The 21,347-nt window shown below is 43.3% G+C and overlaps 2 protein-coding genes and 1 long non-coding RNA gene across 5 annotated transcripts in view; 2 read left to right on the forward strand and 1 right to left on the reverse strand.

The window, feature by feature from the left end:
• Positions 1-6,194, forward strand: part of LOC141372619 (uncharacterized) — a 28,229-nt gene extending 22,035 nt beyond the window's left edge. The window contains exon 3 of the long non-coding RNA XR_012377948.1: positions 4,860-6,194. This is a non-coding gene — a long non-coding RNA (uncharacterized lncRNA). The remainder of the gene's footprint in view (positions 1-4,859) is intronic.
• Positions 6,195-6,635: 441 nt separating this feature from the next.
• On the reverse strand, positions 6,636-7,788 carry LOC112835869 (calmodulin-1). Its single transcript, XM_025887501.2, has one exon. The coding sequence runs from the start codon at positions 7,711-7,713 to the stop codon at positions 7,264-7,266; it is 450 nt and encodes a 149-aa protein (XP_025743286.1). The 5' UTR covers positions 7,714-7,788; the 3' UTR covers positions 6,636-7,263.
• Positions 7,789-7,798: 10 nt separating this feature from the next.
• Positions 7,799-21,347, forward strand: part of FAM47E (family with sequence similarity 47 member E) — a 32,454-nt gene continuing 18,905 nt past the window's right edge. For all 3 annotated transcript variants that reach the window (XM_073891800.1, XM_025887540.2, XM_073891801.1), the window contains exons 1-4: positions 7,799-8,230; positions 11,133-11,502; positions 13,609-13,748; positions 19,595-19,745. In XM_073891800.1, coding sequence (XP_073747901.1) covers positions 8,187-8,230; positions 11,133-11,502; positions 13,609-13,748; positions 19,595-19,745 — 705 coding nt within the window. In that variant the 5' untranslated portion in view covers positions 7,799-8,186. The remainder of the gene's footprint in view (positions 8,231-11,132; positions 11,503-13,608; positions 13,749-19,594; positions 19,746-21,347) is intronic.

Consider the following 21,347-nt stretch of genomic DNA (forward strand, 5'->3'; position numbering starts at 1 on the left):
TCGGCTCCTCATCCCACACTTAGCTTCAGGACCTCCACATGCAGAAGGCAGGGTTCCTAGCTCAGCTCTGATCACCAAGGATTCAGCAGGTAGAGGCAACTCTGAGGCCAACATAGGGCCAACTCCAAAGAGGCTATGCACATGAATTTATTGCACCTGTTTAGGACCAGATTCCCAAGGAAGTCTAGGAAGGATGTGATGGGAAAGAGAAAAGGAGAGTGCTTACCCATCTCAGGTTCAAAGAAATAACATTGTCATATAAAATATTATAAAATTATAGAACAAAATTATAATTTTGTCTCCAGGTATACTCCGGTGGTAATAAGAGCACGTTAAATATTTACCCAGCCGAATGGAGTTTGTTCACTAGGACAAAAATTCTGTGAAATTCTTTATGGGGGCTACACTCTTCATCTCAGTTCTCAGTGAAAGTCCCTCATCCGAACAGCTCCAGGACTAACAACCTCTGCTCACGGTAGAAGGAAAAAAGGGCAACATCTTATTCTCTGGAGTAAACAGAACAAAAATAACTGAAATGGAGGCACATACTTATAAAAGTATGAAATTTCAAACTTGGATTAATACCATGTATTTTCTATCCTTATAACTGAGCAACAAATGCAATCGACCTACGGGTAAACCCAGGGAATGTTTCTGAGCCAATATTGCTTGAGTGCTTCCTTTGTACTAGGCACTTGGCTAAATACTTAATTTTTGTCTTGTCCAATATGGTGGCCACCATCCCCACGTGGCTAATGAGCAACTTGAAATGTGGTTAGTCCAAACTGAGATGTGCTTACATTTCAAAGACTTAGTATGAAAAAAAAAGAAATGTAACATATCTTACTAATATTTTTATGTTGATTATATGTTAAGATAATTTTTTGATTCATCAGGTTCAGTAAGATATATTATCAAAATTAATTTTATCTGTATCTTTTCACTTTTTAAAATATGACTACTAGGGGATGCCTGGGTGGCTCAGTCGGTTAAGTGTCTGCCTTTGGCTCAGATCATGATCTCAGGGTCCTGGGATGGAGCCCCACATTAGGCTCCTTGCTCAGCCGGGAGTCTGCTTCTCCCTCTGCCTCTGCCCCTCCCCCCACCGTCGTGTGCTCTCTCTTTATCTCTCTCTCAAATAAACAGATAAAATTTTTTAAAAATATGACTATTAAAAAATTTTAAATTACATATATGGCTCACACTGGTGGCTTGCATTATATTTCTATTGGAAAGCATAGTTTTAGATTATTTCTGTACTGCACCCGTACAACAACCATATGGTGTAGACTATTAGTAGGTCTTTTTTCCTGAAGAAGAAACTGAGGTATAGAGGCTGTGAGAGACTTGCCCAGCATTATTATTAAGTGGTGGGGCTGTGATTCAAACCCAGGTTGGTCACCCAAATTAGCCACTATATTATATTGACTCTTTAGTTTGGTTTATGAATCAACTCTTTTTCTGGGTGACTCAGTGTAGAGCTCTGGGTTATGATGGGATTCCCCCACTAATTGGTTGCATGAGTTTGAGTGATTGTCTTAATCTCCTCATGTCATTAGACATGAGCTTAGTAAGTCTAATGAGTCAATAATGCATTACTGTTTTATTTGAATTGCTTCTTTGGCTTCACAAACTGTGAAAACAAAAATTCAGCTCAACCTAACAAATATTTCTTTAACATCATTATGTACAAATGAGAAACAGCCCAAATAAACACTATCAAATATGTTAATTGCTGAGAGGGAGTTAATTATGTTTGGAGAAGCACCAGAATTAATGAGCAAAACACATTTTAAAGTCTCCATTTGTAAAGAGAAGAGCCATGCTCACTTGAAGCTTAATGAAAAACAGATATAATATTGTTTTTAACTGATATTGATTATATTGGAGGCTCTACATATGGTCATTTTTCAAGTACTCCTGCAACCTTTTACGCAAAGAATCTTCCAGAACTTGAATGCTTTTGAACCAAGAAAGGCATACCAACTCTAAAAATACAAGCAAAGGAAAGTAAATCCTAAGGTCATGGTTAAATATTTCTTTTCCATTATTGTCATATTTTAATTAAACTGTACTGGACGAGGATTCAAGTCCCCCCTAACACACTCCAAATGCTCCTTGTTTCCAATTTTTTAATGCATATAGTGATCATAATCTGAGCCCCACTTGAGAAACAGCCCAGGCTTTAGGCTGTAGTTGACCCTAAAAAGCTATGAAGCAGGATTTTTGGGGAACATTTCTATTTAGTTGTGAGACTCCAAATCATAATCTCTGCTCAGGTCTGAATGCAAATGACAAGAAAATCAGAAGACCTAGAATCCTCTTCAGGCCGGGCATACATAACACTGCCATGGAATTTCAACAACACCCCTGCATTATACAGGACTTGTCACTAGCCCTGGCTCCTTGCTTCACCATCTGTCCCGTGTGTTTGCTCTTTAACTGCAAACTAACTTGGCTTTGGAGCAGGTATTGTTTCAAACTTTCATAATCCACAAGGTGTTCTTTGAAATTACGTCTCAGTGCCACCTTCTAACTATTTCTCTGGCAACATTTTTTTTCAACTTCAGGTGTAGCCCCTTGGTTAATCTTACTCTTTAATCCATGATGCTCCATTCTCAATTGGGTGTGCAAGGCCCCCTCTTATTCATTCATTCATACATTCCTTTCCTTCTCCATTCTCCACTTCTATACCTCTGCCTTCTCCATAAGCAACCATTCCTAAGTGTTTGAAGTATATCCTTCTCTCTGTGGGAGTTCTTGTAAAACGTATATTTTTGTTTTGTGTGCATGCATTTTTAATTTATATAAATCATATTGTGGTAAAAAAATCTCACTGTTTCTTTCTTCACCCAGCACTACATTTTCAAAAGTCTAACCATGTTGCTGAATATATGTCTAGACTGTTCCTTCTAACCGATGCCTAGTTATCCATTTCATCCATCTGCATCACAGAAATGGACACACACATCACCCTCAACTCACTGATACTACTAATAATGCTGTACAAATATCCTCATACATATGTTCCCTATGGGTGAGAATTCCTCTGGATTCCTATCCCTACAGGGGAAATGCTGGGTCACAAGGAACATATGTATCAGGGTCCAACCAGGAAAGCAGCAGCCACACTAAGTGAATTAAAACTGAGGGATTTAAATGCAACAACAGGTTCCAGAGGTGATGGAAGAGCTGAGAGCCAAACAGAGGATATGAGGTAACCAAGAGATCAGTAGCAGGAAAGCCCCTACCACATCCAAACCACAGGAATTACTTATAACTGGAGCCCGAGTCTGATGGGAGTTGGAATCATATCGGGGCTGCCTGGTGGGAGCTGAAAGTGAAGGCAGAAATATATATACACCCTAGGAGACAAAGGAAGAGAAAAATACCCTGATCCCACCCCCCACCCCGCTCGGATCTCCTTTCAGTGCCTTCTGCTATTTGACCCCACCCCCAAATGCAGCCAGGAGGGACAGGCGGGGGCAAATGAGAGTACAGACTGTTGTAAACACGCCGTTTACTTGGTTTGACTCAGTCCTTTCGATTGCTCTCCATAGTAACGGCACTGGTTCCCCTCCTACCACCAGCAAATCTCTACATGTAATCCACTCTTCACGGCCCACCATTCTCCAAAAAGTAGCAGCTGAGATCTCTTCCAACTTCCTTTGAATGAGTCTAGCCTACTACAGATGCCTCAGGCATCCCCTCAAATCTACCAGCCTGCTGGATCTCGGGACCCACCCATCCATTGGACCATAACCTCTCGAGGCCAATGGAAATGATTATAGTTTTCATTTCTGTAAGTTCTGTTCGGTTCTTTTTTTTTTTTTTTTAAAGATTTTATTTATTTACTTGACAGAGAGAGAGACAGCGAGAGCAGGAACACAAGCAGGGGGAGTGGGAGAGGGAGAAGCAGGCCTCCTGCAGAGCAAGGAGCCCGATGTGGGACTCGATCCCAGGACCCTGAGACCATGACCTGAGCCGGAGGCAGACGCTTAACGACTGAGCCACCCAGGCGCCCAGTTCTGTTCGGTTCTTTTTCAAATCTTTTAAAAAGTTTCTTGTACTTCGCTCAGATTTCCAAATCCCTCTATTACTTCCAAAACACAGGAAACATGCTTATTTTATGTACGTAAACATATATATTTATACAAAACTAATCTTATTTATGTATATTCTGTATCTGAACATCCCAATACATAAAGTCTCTGTGATCAGATTCTGTTCTTTGTTGTTTCTGCTGTCTCTTAGTCATTGTGCCTTTTTTCTTGGTGGGTTTTATTTTTGTTGGTGAGCTCATGTCCACTGTAAATTTATCTGTAGGAATGCTGTAAGAACTGGCTGGGGGTACAGTGGTCTAGACTCCTTGTAGTCCTGCAGGGATGACTGGTAATATTTTGTAAAGACACCAAAGGTTTCTACCAGTCCAGGACCACTTTATAATTTCTCAGCTTAAAGTTCTGTTGTGTTTGTTGTTCAAATGCTTTTTTTTTTTTTCTGGAAAGTACCATGAACTAAGTATTGCTACGTATGGAGTAGAATGCTACAGAAACAGTAATTAGTCCTTGAGCGGGAAAGATGCAGTAATAGTGTATGGCAACCCTGTTATGGGTGTTTGAGTAATCCTACTGGGAAATAAAATGGTTACACTACCTGGTAGTGAAGCTAGAAAAGACCCCCAGAACCTCATTATCCTCATTCTTAAATAGCATCTACTCATATATGTAACACATTTTACCTTTGTGTTGCAAAAGAGACAGACAAGAGAGAGAATGAATGAGAGATTCCCTGAGTAATGACTATAATTTGGGTTTAGAATGTGATGAAGTAAAAAGAAGTTGTTTGTCTCTTACTAGATATGGAGTCAAAGTTACTACATGGAGCAAGTAATCAACTTGTGAGGATGCAAAAGTCATGAAACAGGTGGATCCTTATTAGTTCGTGCAACATACACCAGAAACCAAGACTCAAGCTGACAAAGACCACGTCTGTTTTATTCCTCATTGCATCCTTAGTGCCGAGAATGACCATAACAACCAATATTTGTTGAATGAGTACCTACTGCACTCCAGGCCCAGCACTAGGAGCAAGAGATAAAAACCCTTCCCCTCAGTCTTATGAAAAAATCCTACTTCCTCAAAGTAATAGGAGCTTGAATCTGCAAACAAATGAACATGAAAGATATTACCAAAGATAATGAAAACAATGGATCAGACTCCTTATAATCATTACAATTGTCGCTTTCTCCATTAACTGACTCTTACAACAGCTCTGGGAAGCAGGCAGGGCAAATATTACTCTCCCCCCCACCCCCAACTGAGATACCACTACTGCTCTTACTAGCAGGGATTCTTAATAGCCAGCACTGTTAAGTGCTTTACATCATTATCTCTTTGATCTGCCAGTAACCCTTATACGGAGATACTATTATTTCCTCCATTTCAGACTAGAAAATCAATGGAGCTACAACAGTTTGAGTAATTGTGCCCAGGGGTGCCTAATTATTAAGTAGCTGAGTCAGGATTCATCTCAGGTGGTGGGACCCAGGGCTCTACACTGCATGGAAAAGGCAGCTGGACACAGACAGCAAATGAAGATGCTGGAACTAGTGTATCAGCACCCCAGCCAGCCTGAAGGGTTAACTTGCTTCAAGCTTATGCACTCCTTGCTTGCTGACCCAAGTCCCTTGATCTGTAGCAGAACGAACTGTCCTTGAGATTTGCAGACCACTGGCCTTGAGGAGTGAAGGACCAAACTTTCCCAGAAGATAAGGCCTGATTACATTAGAAAACAGCAGCCATGGATGCCAACAAGTCTGTTCAGGGTCATGACGGCAGATGACTAACTGCCTGGGCACCCGCTTCTCCTGCACACAGCGCTCCCCTCCCACCCTCTTTTCCCACAGCTTCCCCTTTAAAAATCCTCCAGCTTCACCTGGATGGGGAAGATGGTCTTTGAGACATTAATCCACCACTTTCCCAAGTTGCTGGCTTCTTGCATAAAGCAACCTTTCCTTTCCTACCACCACCACTTGTCTCTAGATTGTTGACTTTCCAGCCTCGGGCAACCAAACCTGCCTTAGGAACTGGTTCTGTCCCATAACACTAGTACCAGTCAGAGCAACTTGAATAGTATCCAGACAGTTAACAGATTCCCAAAGGTGAAGCTAATTTATTCCCAGAGATTTTGAAGATGAGAAGACTCATCTTTAAATGACTAGGAAAATTATCCCACTGTAAAGAAACAATTTAAATACAATTTAACATTTGGGGACAGGAGAATGCTTTGCTGCTCTTTTCCTCTGGAAGCAATGCTTAATATTTAAGTCAGGAACACTCAGAAGTAGTAAGAGAACTTAGCAAAACCCAACACACATCCTCATGCCAGCCATACTCCCATGGGCTTCTGCCTACGGGGACCAAGTGGATGGGAACGTCACTGCTAGAAGTGGGTCCAGGCAAAAGAATCAAATAACACAAGAGCGGGAAGGGACTCTGGAAATCAGCCGGTGACCAGGTATTAGTACTCAGCCCTCAGTTTACGGAGGCGGTGAGGCCTAGGAGACCTCCAAAAAACAGTCCACGCTAAAAGGCCTTCCTACCACCCAAAATCAGTCTATGCCTTTCCCTCCCTTTTTTTTTTTTTTTGGGTAAATTGTAATTTTTTTATTGGAAAACAAATATACAACTTGGAATGGATTTGAGGCAAATTGTGCCATAAGCAGATTTTCTTTAAGTGGCTAAACAAAGTTTAAAAAGCAAGTAACAATAAAAGAAAATGTTTCTGGTATAGGACCAGCAGTACAAAAAAATAGTGTACGAGTACCTGGATAATACACCCGTTTTGCAATAGTGCAACTTTTAAGTACATATTGTTGACTGTCCATAGTCCACGCAGAGTTACAACTCCACACTTCAACAACAACATGCTGACAGTTCCTAAAGAAAACTACTTAAAAAAAAGGCATAACCCAGATGTTCCCTCATTTGACCAACTCCATCTAAGTTTGGATGTGCAGAAGGGCTTAGATATATCCAGAGTAAGCCACATGCAACATGTTACTTGATCAATTTTCTAAAATAAGGTTTCAGGACAATGACAGTAAGATAAGGGAAGAAAACATGGAGGAATGAAGTCCTAATTACTATACATGCATATTTTTTGACAGCAGGGGGGAACCTTTTACAGATAAGTTACAAACAAAGAAAAAGCAAATAAACAATTTTGTACAAGAAATTTAACACATTCTGTACAATGTCTTCACTTTGCTGTCATCATTTGTACAAACTCTTCATAGTTTACTTGACCATCACCATCAATATCTGCTTCCCTGATCATTTCATCAACCTCTTCATCTGTTAACTTCTCTCCCAGGTTTGTCATCACATGGCGAAGCTCTGCTGCACTAATATAGCCATTACCATCCTTATCAAACACACGGAATGCTTCTCTAATTTCTTCTTCACTGTCTGTGTCTTTCATTTTTCTTGCCATCATTGTCAGAAATTCCGGGAAGTCAATTGTGCCATTACCATCAGCATCTACTTCATTAATCATGTCCTGTAACTCGGCTTCTGTGGGATTTTGCCCAAGAGACCTCATTACAGTTCCCAATTCCTTTGTTGTTATAGTTCCATCACCATCCTTGTCAAATAGTGAAAAAGCTTCTTTGAATTCTGCAATCTGCTCTTCAGTCAGTTGGTCAGCCATGCTGCAAGCGCTACCGGTTTCCAAGAAGCGACCACACAACCACTCAGCTCGCTCGCCCCACTCGGACTTTTTTCGGACTCCTTTCCCTCCCTTTTCACTCTTCTTCTGTTGCTATCAATCCAGCCGCTTCTTCCTTTCCTTCAACAAACCCTTTTCGAAATGGTGGTGAGCAAAACAGGCGTGGTCCAGCCTACCGCAAATTTCCGTGGGAAGACGATGCTTTCCCGACAGATTACAACACGGTTAAACCAAGGACCTGCTCCTTCTCCCTCGGCCCGCCACTGCCCGCCGCTCTTAGCGGCGGCGAAGGCCGGGGTGCGGTGGGGGTAGGGCGGCGCGTTCCTGGGGGAAAGCCGGGTGCGCAAGGGGGCGCCTGGGCCGGCCCGCGCACAGCTCGGCGGTCTCCTAGCGACCCGGGCGGCCGGGAATACACAGCACGAAGGCCCGGCTGTCGTCCCGGAGCGGGGGAGACCATGGCCGAGGCCGGGCGGCTGTGCGGGCCGGCGACGCGGCCCCGGTAAGCTCGGCGCGCCCCGGGAGGCGCATCCGGTGGGTGCCGCGTGGGGGCGCCTGCACCCGGTGCTTGCTGGGCGGCGGGGGGGCAGATGGCTGGGGAGGGCGCCGCTGGAGGTCCCGCCTCCCTTTTCTCCCCACCTCTCAGCACCTAAATGATGATGATGATTATTATTTTTTTAAGATTTTATTTATTTATTTGACACAGAGAGAGAGAGAGAGAGAGCGAGAGAGGGAACACAAGCAGGGGGAGTGGGAGAGGGAGAAGCAGGCCTCCCGCGGAGCAGGGAGCTGGATGCGGGGCTCAATTCCAGGACCCTGGGATCATGACCTGAGCAGAAAGCAGACGCTTAAGGGCTGAGCCACCCAAGTGCCCCGGCACCTAAATGATTATAGTATAAAATATAAAATAACCAGCGCCCGACGCTCCTGTCGCAAAGCACACTCCCCACTGAGCAGGGAGCCTGATGTGGAGCTCAGTCCCAGGACCTTGAGATCATGACCTGAGCTGAAGGCAGACACTTAACTGCGCCACCCAGGTGCCCCAGTAGTTTGTTCATTTTTATTGCTGGTATGGATGTACCACTGTTTGTTTATTCGTTTTACCTATTGAAGGACATGCAGGTGTTTCTGGTTTTTGCTGTTGCTATCAACATTTGTATACAGGTTTTTGTAGAAACATAAGTTTTCATTTCTTTAGGATAAATGACCAATACTCTTTTGTAATTCTTACGGATGGAGCTATCCATCCATGTAGCATATGCTAATGACTGTGAAAATAGTAAATGTTTAGAAAAAAATATTTTCAGTTTTATTTTCTGGGTCAAGCAAAATTTTTCATAAACAACAAAATGCAGAGGTAAGTTTATTAGCTACGAGAGGCAAAGTGGGGTAGTGGGAAGCCCTCCTGCTATAGTGGTTGCTTGTTCATCTCTCAGAACTTGGTTTCTTCATTTGGAGGGGAGGAGGTGGACTAGATTTCCTTCAGGTTCTGCCAGCTCTAACATTCTGAGGCTTGAGCTAGCTGCCATACTTTCCCCATTTCGAGGGGTATAACTGTCCGTAAGCAAAAATATCAGTCATCAGATTGGATTTCATGAAGTGCTTGGATGTTTGAGTTAGTTGTAAATGTGTAGAAAATAAACTTTGTAAAGATTTCTAATATTATAGAAGGTTACTTACTAATAGGTCATGCTGAATGGGTCATCAAATCTTAAGGTTAGATGTAATTTCAACACCCTGCCACTTAGCTATTTAAGAGTGATTTGTTCATTTCAAAGAGCAACTTTTTGTATCCTTTCATCTAGATCTTCACAGTAGAGCTGGTTTAAGCCCCCCCTCCCAGCATGCACATATAGCAAGCAAGACATTTCTAGGACTCATAAGGAAAGAATAGGGATTAAACTAGAACCTCTTAGAAACGCTTTGTGCCTATAAAGAAGAGTGCAGCAAGGAGTAGATTTGGTGTAATGAGCCGTTACAGATGAAAGGGGCCTGGAGGTGGAAGAGGCTTCAGGAAAAGACACCAATAATATAGAAACATCTGAGTAAGGCAGTGATGTAGTAAGAGAATGAGTGACCTGCCCTTCAGCTGCTCAGGTTCCAAGTCCTGACTTAGGCAATGGCTGGATGTGTTAGATTATCCAGGAACTGGTCTTATTTTCCTTCCATCAACTGCTTCCATCTCATATTTATATCCTAACAACTCAGTGCAGACAGGGGCCTTGTGGGTAAGGAAACTCGGTGAAGCAGCCTGGGTAGAATAAAGCAGTAGGGAGGGGTGGAGACCCTGACTAAGGGAGCATAGGACTTGTCTATAGAGGGCAACCATTATACTAATTGGTGGCTCCATGAAAAGGTGGACCCAGTGTTCCCAGAGAGCCTGATTTTTGTTCTAGATTATGTATGTGAACTTTTTTCTATGTCAGAAGCTCTAGTGTAGTGCTTAAGCACCTTTCTCTGGAGTCACACTACCTGGATTAAAATCCCACCTCTACCACTCATTAGCTGTGGGATCTTTCACAAGTGTTTGTTTTGTTCTCAAACTTCTTCGTGCCTCGGTTTCCTTATCTATAAGTGGGAATAATGCCAGTACTCGGTACCTACTTCATTGGATTGTTATGAGATTCAGATAAGTTCATACATGTAAAGCATTTAGAACATGCCTGTTATATAAGTCCTTGATATATGTTAGGTCTTCTAATTCTTATTCAAACAGAAAAGGGACCAAATGACAGGTTTGTAGGTCCCATGCAGCCCATGGACTGCCAGTTTGAAATCTTTGACCTGAGGTTAAGGGGTTAACTGAAGCCAACAGAAGTTAAATGAAGTGCCAAGGTCATTTGGCTAGTTAGGCATGAGTGGTCCCTGGGATGCAGGTTCTTCCCACTGCACTGTGGTCTTTTAAAGGATAAGAAAAGGTCCCTGGAGGAGCTGCAACTTGTGAGAGAGGAGCATGCGTAGATGAACCAGGTGGTAATAATGAATTAGATTTACACCTAGTGACATGGATGGGCCTTTATAATATGGTACTTGGCAAATCAGTAAGAAATGGAATATTACCATATATGTAAATTAAGGATACATGCACATAAAAGAATGATACAGATATTACAAGGAGTATACAAGCAAAAGGGTACATTTTAAATCTGTGAGAGGGGTTTTGCCTGTGCAGGGGGGCAATTAGAATGGGATACGGGGTAACAGCCTAAGGAAACAGGAGAAGGGCCTTGCATAGGCCAGAGATGATGTGCGGTGAACTAGGAGTCTTATTAGCTCAACCCTCTCCTCGGAACCCCTCCTCTCTTACCTCACCTCCTCAAGAAAGGTGGAGGCCAGCCTCCTTACAACCTCTGTCTCCCGCCCCAATCCCTGTGCTCCATACAACCAGGCATGTTGTCTTCCAGGTACAAGGAGAGTCTACCTTCCAAGTGTTTCACAAAGCACAGGCACAAGCTGACGTGTCCCACCTCCCTGAACAGCCTGCGGTGGACGTTTGTGAAGAAGGGACTGGATGACTTCAGGAGGGGCTGCCCGCCTTGCGAGGGTCTGCTCATTCGGGGTCCTCAGGAGGCCTTTCTCCCGCAGATCCGTCACACAGCTCCCCGACCTGCCCCAAGGAAGAGGCAACACAGGCGGCCCAAGGAAGCAGCCCTGTTTCCCAAGCTGTCACCAGCGACGCGGGCGCGGAAGGCATTCCTGGCGGATGTTGAAGCCCAGCTAACCCCGCACCCTTTGGCTCTCTACCCTAATCTGGGGGAAGACATGCCTGTCGAGGTGACCTCCTGACCTAGGGTTGTGGGAGGGCCTTGAAAAGAATTCTCCTTGGACGTGTGGGAGCTCCTTTGAGGGGGTGACATGCTTGCATGGTTGGGGGGGTGAGGAACGCCTCCCAGGGTGAGAGTGCTCATGGGGGCTGGCGCAGACTTCTTTTCTCTGCGCCCGGGAAGGACATTGGCAGCAACGCACTCGCCACTCCTTTTGTTTGCTGTGAAGCCACACAACTCATAAAGGTCCAGTAAACCGAAACATTCGACTTCTTTTCCCCTGAAGGTCTACCAATCTCCTTCGCTTGGGACTTTTGGAGGGCAGAAACCAAGGGGGAATTGTCCAGTCTTGCTTCTGTTACTATAGCCTGGTGTCAGCCGGGGTCCATCGTACTTAACTAACGGCTGGGTAGGCGGCATGGGGGGACCTGAAAGGTCGTGGGGGAAAAGTCACTGCATCATTAGGCTGGGTTTGGAGGGCAGCTCCAGTGTCCCGGGCTGCTTTTGACTCTGAGTGCCATAATCCTTAGCATCTGGCTCTTTCTTGGCTTGAATCTCAAGATGGCTTCCACGCCTCCGCAGTGGGTCTTTCAAACAAGAGGGCGGGGGGGGGGGGGCGGGTAGTGGGAACAAAAGTTAAAGGGTCCGTGCCAGCTGACTGTATGGGAGTCTAGAAAATTGAGTTTCTTGGTTGGGCATTGTGACGGAGAACAAAATCTAGAATACAATTCTGTTAGATTCGAGGAAAAAGGCGGAATGGATATTGGGCAGGGACCTAACAGTACCTGCTACCCACTCCCCTCAACGTAGCCTGTCCCCTAGGTCAGTCAGCACGGCTGACTTCTCTGCAAAGCCCTTCCAGGGCCCTTTCTTAGTCAGAGTCAAGTCTCCGCCCTGGTCAGAAAGGCCCTTGTGCCGTCTGCGTCTGCTCTCCGCCCCACCCCTGCTCCACTCCCGCTCCAGCCTCGCCGCCTACTCCTCTGCTCTCACCCGGCCCCGGCCGCGCTGGCCTCCTGCTGCTCTGTGGACGTGAGCAAACATGTCCAATTCAGATTTCTCTTCCGTGCCCAGGACACCTGCCCCTGTGTGTCTGTCTGGCTCACTCCTTCACACCTTCAGATCCTTGCTCAAATGTCTCATAAAATAACACTGCCCTTCCACCCGCTCCTCTAACCCTCACCCTGATCTATTTTTCATCGTAGCTCTTGTCACCACTGGGCTCCTTGCTGGAATAAAATCTCTAGAAGGGCAGGGACTTTATCTGCCTCTTTCACTGTGTACCACTAATACCTGGCATATGGTAGACACTCAATAAATATTTGTGCATAACGAATGAATGAATAAATGATTAGTGGCAGAAAAGACAACTAGAATTTCTAATCATTTATTTTCCACTTGGGGCTTTCCTCCACTGCCTCCTGCAGGCCAGAGCTTCTGAGCCCATGACAAGCAGATTATCTCCACATACCCTCAGATGGCACTTGGGATGGTGACCCTTATTTCCATGTCTCACCTCCCCGAGAGAGGTGTGTTGGCTTCTTTCTGAGGCAGGATCTCTTCTTATGGTAATATGATGGCCACAGGCTGCTCTAGATTTAAATTCTGCCAAGAAAAAGAACACCTCTTTTTGCATGCTTCCAGCAAAATCCCATAGCCTACTTCTCATGGGTAAAACTTGGGTTATGTGCCTGTTCCTAAACCAGTCACTGGTTGCATTAGACTGGATTGTCCTGACCTGCCTGTGGAGCAAGGATGGGGTCCCAAAGAAAAATCTAGACACTGTTATGTATGGGAGGAAGAATGGATGCTGGGCAGTCAAAAACTATAGAAACCCTCTAGAGGCACTTGGCTCAATGGGGCAGTGAGGGACTAGGGTAGGCCCAGGGGCACTATTCTGTCTAGAGACCCAACCTCAGCACAACAGCCGCATCCCTAATGTCTAGGTGGGGGACACTTCCCTACAGCGCCCGGCACAGGACTTGCGCGGAAACCGAGGAATGGCATAACTGCTGGAAAAGCAAAGCAAAGGGGCATGTTGGTCTGTTCTGTTTTAGAATCAAGGGGCTTTCTTTCTCGGCACGTTTTTCTTCCCTCCAAGGCTGTTTTCTGCTTGTAGCTCTTATTAAAGGTGCTGGAAGTGCTGGATCCCGACAGGAAACTGGAGGACACATGGGCTTATTGTCAGGGCGTCAGGAAAAGAAAAAAGGAACCAGCCAAACTTTTAAAAAAGCCTTCTACCCAAGTCGACCTGGGACTGTAAGTATTGTTCTTAACCCCTTGTCGGTTCTGTCACCTGATGAAACATTTGAGGACTTACCTTCTCAAAGCTCCTTTTGAATAATTTTGAGAAGCAAAATAACTTAAGTGCCCAAAGAGAAAGGAAAGGAGCCTGGGGTCCTACTGTGAGTAGTGTTTGTTTCATAAATGGCTGTGAATTATCTAGCAATAGAGCCAACCTGGTTACCTGACTCTAGCACAGCTGTTTGGGAGGAGGAAAACCGCAGAAAACCTGGGTAATTGGCCCATAATGACTCTTTGAATTATCTATGTCAGAAGTCTTTTACTCAACATGATTGGGACCAGTAGTTGGTTGGAAAACAAAACAAAACAAAAAGATTAACACAGGGAATCAGAAAAGATGATACTTAAGTACTTGAAACATTTTATTTTATCCTAAAACATAACCGTATATTCACTTGCTCATCTTTTAATGTCAAGCCGTTTTGGAGTATGTGTCTGCTTGAAGTTCCCAGTCATTGTTTTTGCATAAACTATACCAGTAACGCCACCTTCATTGACCCTTTGCAAAGCTCTAAGCTTCATTTTCATAGAAACTTCCTTCTTTTGTATCACACCCTTGTATTCCCAGTTCACATAATATTTAATCTGAAATGTTAATGTAATGATAAGTATACTATACAAAAATAGATTTGGGCGGCACCTGGATGGCTCAGTCAGTTAAGCATCTGACTTCGGCTTGGGTTGTAATCCCAAGGGCCTGGGATCGAGCCCCATGTAGGGCTCCCTGCTCAGTGGGGAGCCTGCATCTCCCTCGCTGTCTGCCCCTCCCCCCCACTTGGTCTCTCTCTCTCTTTCTCTCTCTCTCTCTCTCTCTCAAATAAATAAATAAAATCTTTAAAAAAATAGTTTTTGGATACAAATTCGACTTGTGAATTTAAATGATGTCACTGGTGAGCCCTCAGCAGTGTGGGTGGAGGAGAGAGCAACCGATCCACAGCCCCCAGACCACTTACAGAGGACCCAGGCCCATGGTGTGTGGAAGGGGCCATGCAGAGCTTTTATTAAATTATACATGTTTGCTAAAGTGAGACACAGGTGACAGGAACCCAACCATCCTAGCCCCTGAGTGTACCCCCTCATAAAATTGGGGAGAATAACTGGGCACACTCATCTCAGCTCTGTCCTTCTTCCCCTAGGAAGCAAGATGACCCATGGGAAGCATAAATCCTCTGCTCCTCCCTCCCTGAGGGGAGCCCCACCCTGGCCCAGCACCACTGGGGCCTGCATGGGACAGTCTGCCCATTTCTGGGTTTCAGTTAACAAGTCCTTTTGAACCTAAACCCATGTGCTCCAACATGGCTGCTGTCAGCAGTAAAGGTGATATTTTGGCTTTCATCTTTGCTCTTTATGTTATTTTGCTCAGAACCTGGGTGGGGAAGAGGGAGGAGTGTTATAAGTAGGGATCCCCTTGGAGACCCCAACAGTGTGGGTCACTGTGGCCCTATGAGCATCTTTGAATTTTTTGATCCTCAGTGAACTGTTAGCTAGTTCTCTTTATGCAAAACAAAGCAAAACAAAACAAAACAACAGTATTTACTGAGTACCTGCTATGGGTCATAGACAATGTTAGGTTCTGAGGATATGGTGGTAAACGGATTAGGAGCCTGTCCTCATGGTGATTGCAGCATGGTGTGGAAGGGAGAAGTTAATACCTAAGGAAGGTATGCATCTTAGTTCACAAAGCCATATGTTTATAAAATACTACTTCTCTCTCTCTCTTTCTATTTATATCTAACTCCAAGCCCTCATCCCACTGAACAGCAAACCAATCATGGTCATTATTTGTACTATAAGAAGGTGGGATGGGTCCCCAGTAATTGCAGGACTGATCTTTAACTTCTTTCTGGTCTTTGAGACTCTTCTCTCTTGCTGTTTGTGGTACACTCTTCATACCCACCTGTCTCTTCTCATGTCACCCACAATATCTAGCTTAATTGCTGCAATAAGCTTGGGCTTCTACACAATATAGGTTCTGCCTTTAACTATAGGCAGTTTTCCTGAAATAAGCAACCCTGAAAAAATCTCCAGGGCAAGGAATTCAAAACAAATGTGTTATCTACTCAAAAGGGGGGAAGATAATAGTATAGAGGAAGTGAACAAAACTAGTATCTTAATAAATTATCATCCCAAAGTGAATGTATAATTACATAATGGCAAGTTTTTCAGCATAGCCTTAGCCCATTCTGTTAGCATATTCTTATACAGCGGCTGCTGTACAAAGTAACATGAATTTGGTGGCTTAAAACCACAGAAATTTATTATCTCACAGTTCTGGAGGCCAGAGTCCAAAATCAGTATTACTGTGCTGAAATCAAAGTATCAGCAGGACCATGTTCCTTCTAGAGGCTCTAGGGAAGAATGCACTCCTTGCTTCTTCGAGCTTCTGGTGACTACTGTGGCCGTGGCTGTGGCCACATCACTCCAGTCTTCACGGTCAACATCTTCAAATCTGTCTGCTCTGTCTTCACCTCCCCTTCTCCTGTGTGTGTGTGTGTGTGTGTGTGTGTGTGTGTGTGTGTGTGTGTGTGTGTGTGAAATCTCCCTGTGCCCCTCTCTTACAAGGACACTCATGGTGGCATTTAGGACCCACCCAGATAATCTAAGATAATCTCCCCATCTCAAGCTCCTTAAGTTTATCATATCTATAGAGACGATTTTTCCAAGTAAAGTAACATTTACAGGTTCCAAGGATTAGCACCTGATCTCTTTGGGGGTCATTATCAGCCCACCACAGCGTGAGGTAATATCTCCCATCTTCAAAACAATTTTCATTGAGCTCAGAGTCTCTCCTTTCCTTTAGAGCAAAACTCCTTGAAAGGGGAGTCCATAATCACTTCCTCTTCTTTCTTTAACTCACCAGCACTCCAATGGATCTGCCCTTGGTCACGGTTGCCATTGACCTCTCTGTCCCCTCGTCCGTTCTCAGTGGTCATCATGCTTGATGGGCCAGTAGCAGCTGACACAGTTGATGCTGTCCTCTTGCTTGAAACACTTTTGTTCACCTGGCCTCTGGAACGGCCCCCATGCTTGCTTCTCCTCCTCCTTCAGTGACTTCTCCCCAGTCTTCGTTTGCTGGTCGCTTCTCATTTTCCTTTTAACCTTGAAGTGCATCAGTCTCAGACACCTACCGAGGGGACCCCATCCTGCCCCTTTTATATGGATGCTCACTGTTTGCCCTTGGATGTACACTTGCCATCTCAAACTCAACCAGTCCACACTGAACTCTCGATTTCTTCCCCAAACCTACTCCCCCTTCTGTCTTTTCCAGATCAGGAAATGGCAATTTCATTCTTCCAGTTACTTTTGAAACTGCCAACAAATCTTAATGGCTTTATCTTTGAAATATATCCGGACTCTCACCTACGGTATGACTGTCACTCTGTTCCAAGATAACACCATCTCTTGCCTGAATTATTGCCATAGTCTACTAAGTGGTCTCATGGCCTCCACCCAACGTAGCCCCTCTCCCTGCCCCAGTGTATTTGTCACACAGTAGTTAAAATGATTCTTTCAAAAATTACGTCAGCCTCAATTCCTCTGCTCAGAATTCTCCAGTTAAGGTACACATAGGGAATGTAGTCGATGGTATTGTAATAGCCTCCTAGGGTGACAGATGGCAGCTACATCTGTGGTGAGCACAGGGTAACATATAGACCTGTCGGGTCACTACGTTGTACACCTGAAACTAATGTGACATGATCATGTGTCAAGTATACTTCAATTTAAAAAAATGTACTGCAGGATACATATGATGACAATAAACGCTATGGTTTTTATTTTAAAAAATTCTCCAATTGCTTGCTTATTCAGAGTAAAATCCAAAGTCTTACAGTTGCCTCTAAGGTCTCTTACGATCAGGCCCCGTTACCCGTCAGACTTCACCCTCCTCTACTCTGTCCTCCAGTCACACAAGACTCTCTGCTGCTCCTCGTCCACGCTCAGCACGCTCACGCCTTGGGACCCTTGTACATGTTCTTCTTTTCTGCCTGGTGTCTGCAGTTTGATTCTGCATGGTGTGATCCACTTCTTCTTTTGGGTCTCTGCTCAACTATCACTTTGGTGGCGAGGCCTTCTCTGTAGAAATAAAAAGTCCCCTGTCAACACTATCCATCCCTCCTGCCTTCTTTTATTTTTCTTTATATCACTTGGCAATCACCTGGCATAGGCTTACCTCTTTCCTATCTGTCTTAATCTTAAGTTCTATGAGAACAGGTTTAAACTTTATTTACAGCTGAATCCTAATGCCTGGAGCTGTGCCTCGTACTTAGTTGGTGTTTAATAAATGTTTGTTGAATGAATGGATGGACGAATTAATATATGGGCGCTACAAATAAAAGGTACAGGGTGCTGGGAAGGAAGTATGGGTTCTGGGGACAGCCCGGGAATACCTCCCTGAGGAAAGGATATGTATGTTGGAACATAAGGGGGATGAGGGAATGCAGAAGGCATTGCAGTCAGATGGTACAATATGTGCAAAGGCCCTGTGGCTGAAGGGACCATGATGAATTCATGGAACTGAAAGAAGGCCACGATGACTGGAGCTCAGAGAATGAGGGAGGGTGGTAATGCCAGAAGCATCGGGAGATACAGGCAAGGATCAGGCCATGAAGAGCCTTGGAAGCTGAGTTAAGACTTAGGTCTTTAATGGGAGAGTAATAAGCTATTGAACACAAAAACTTGTACCTGAACGTTCATAGCAGCACTAAGCATAATAGCCCAGATGTCCATCAACTGATGATTGATAAATGAAATGTGGTCCATTCAGAAAATGTGACTTAGTCATAAAAAGGAGTAAACCACTGATACATGCTATAGCATATATGAACCTTGAAATGTGATACTAAGTGAAGGAAGCCCGACACAAAATGCCATATATTATAAGGTTCCATTCAGATAAAATGTCTAGAATAGGCAAGTCCATAGAGACAGAATGTAGATTACTGGTTTTCAGGAGCAGAGAGAATGGGGGAAATGAAGAGTGACTGTCAGTGGTTATGGAGCTGCTTTTTGGGGTTAATGCAGATGTTCCAGAATTAGATAATAGTAGTGGTTACATAACTTTGTAAATGTATGGAAGCCACTGAATTGTACACCTTGAAATGGTAAATATTATACTATGTGAATTATATCTCAATTTAAAAAGAAGCTATTAAGAGGTTTAATTGAGGGTGGAGGGTGGCCTCATTTGCTATGACCAGATTTATATTTTGAAATTGACTGTTTTAGCTTCAGTGCTGAGAATGGATTAGGTGTTGGGGGTTGGGGCACTAAGAGAAGATCAGAGACACCAGTGAGGAGCATTTGTAACAGTCCAGAGACGGAGACAGAGTTAAAACCTACCAGATTTGTTAATGCGCTGGATTTTAGGGATGAGAGAGAGAGAAGTCAAGGACATCTCCTGCTTGCCAAGATTGCCTACAGCTTTAGCAGACTCCAAGCACAGTAATTTGGTACATATCTTAATAAATGGTACTCATAATTTCAAAAAATCAACTTATACTGGAAAATTCTATATACATTTTAATTATTATAACTAATCATGATATACTTGCCTTTATGATATGGATGAGAATGTGATTTTGGAAAATTAACGTTTACCTTGTATGAGCTTGTGAGAGACTTTAGAAATGCACACATTACCATCTTCTTTCCTCAAGATAGTGTTTGAATGTGGATCACTACATCAAAAACTAATGATGTATGATGACTAACATAACATAAAAAAAAAAGATAGTGTTTGAAATCTACTTGGATTCATGGTGTCTCATCTTATAAGTCTTTGATGATCTCATTATCCCTAGTCCCAAGAAGACTCCCGTGTCACATCCAGGTCAATGGCTTTATGAAGAAAAGAAGCCAAGCAAAACAGATTTGCTCCATGAAGATGGTCCTCTTTGTTATGAAAATGTGCGCAAAGGAGTTAGGGACTTCTGCAACTGGGCTACTACTTTTGTAAGTTAGTAGTCATACTTACAACCTACTTTTTAAAGTCAAGCTCAGAGTTGCTATTATTAAAAAATAATGTTAGGATATGATCTAAGTCAAATAAAGTCATAAAGGAATTATGATTCTTCCACCATTTATGATTACAAATGTTTCCTGTAGATGATGTTTCTGGAAAGTTTGCAAGCTTGCAGCCTATTTGAGTGTTTATTGTTTATATGTCACATTGCTGTTTCTTTCTTTCTTTTTAGTGGCTCTTTTTCTTTGCCAGCTTTATTGAGATATAACTGACATAACATCATGTAAGCTTGAGGTGTACAATGTGATAATTCAATACATACATATATATGTATATACATATATATATATATATGTATATTGCAAAATGATTGCTGCAATAGGATTAGTTAACACATCCATCACCTCACATAATTACCTTTTTTGAGTGTGGTGAGAACACTTAAGATCTACTCCCTTAGCAACTTTCAAGTATAAATACAATTTTATTAACTATAATCACCATGCTGTACATTAGATTCCCAGAACTTACTCATCCTATAACTGAAAGTTTATATATTTTGGCCAATAACTACTCATTTCCACCACCTTGTTGTTTCACATTTTTATTTTCCATTTCAATGTCCTTTTTTTTCTGTGTCCTTCACTCCTTCAATTCATTTTTCTCAGTTATATTTATCTGTAAGTACTCAGGCAACTATGTTTAACCACAACCTTCACAAAAGGTATTTCTGACATGAGTAGACTTTTGTTAGTTCTTAAAATCTTTCCTTGCCCTCCTTTCAAGAACCTATTTAAATACCTATTTGTGTTCTCGAGTCTCTGTAGGTGTCTAATTCCTTAGGTTTTTCCTGGATTTAAGACCCACTAGGATTTGTAATCTTCCTCCCCCATTTTTTGAAAACATTAGTCAGTTCTGTCCAATGTATTATTTAGGACTATTTCATTGGAAAGTGACCGAACTATAATTCAGACTAGATTAAGGGAGGTAAGGGAACGATCCAGAGGTCCTAGGAACCTCAGGTATAGCTAGATCTAGGTGTTAAAATGTTGTTTTGTGTTCTCTCTGTCTCTTGGCTGCTCTTCTCTATCTGAATCCACTTATCTGACTCCAGTTTCAGGTGTGCAACATGGTGATTTTCCAATTCTATACATTATGCTATGTTCACTGTAAGTGTAGTTACTATCTGTCACTATTTAACACTATTACAATACCATTGATTGTATTCCTATGGTGTACCTTTTATCCCCATGACTTATTTATTCCATAACTAGAAACCTTTACCTCCCACTCCCCTTCACCCATTGCACTCATTCCCCCACCCCTCTCCCTTCTGACAACCACCAGTTTGTTCTCTATTTATGAATGTTTCTGTTTTCTTGTTTGTTTGTTCATTTGTTTTGTTTTTTAGATTCCACATATAGGTGAAGTCATGTGGTATTTGTCTTTCTCTGTCTTATTTCATTTAGCACAATACCCTTTGGTCTATCCATGTTGTCACAAATGGCAAGACCTCATTCTTTTTTATGGCTGAGTAATATCCCAGTGTGTGTGTGTGTGTGTGTGTGTGTGTGTGTGTGTGTGTGTGTGTG

The sequence above is a fragment of the Callorhinus ursinus genome, unplaced genomic scaffold (genome assembly GCF_003265705.2).
Source record: "Callorhinus ursinus isolate GAN/ISIS: 27379988/994484 unplaced genomic scaffold, GSC_fseal_2.0 scaffold4, whole genome shotgun sequence".
Classification (NCBI taxonomy): Eukaryota; Metazoa; Chordata; class Mammalia; order Carnivora; family Otariidae; genus Callorhinus; species Callorhinus ursinus.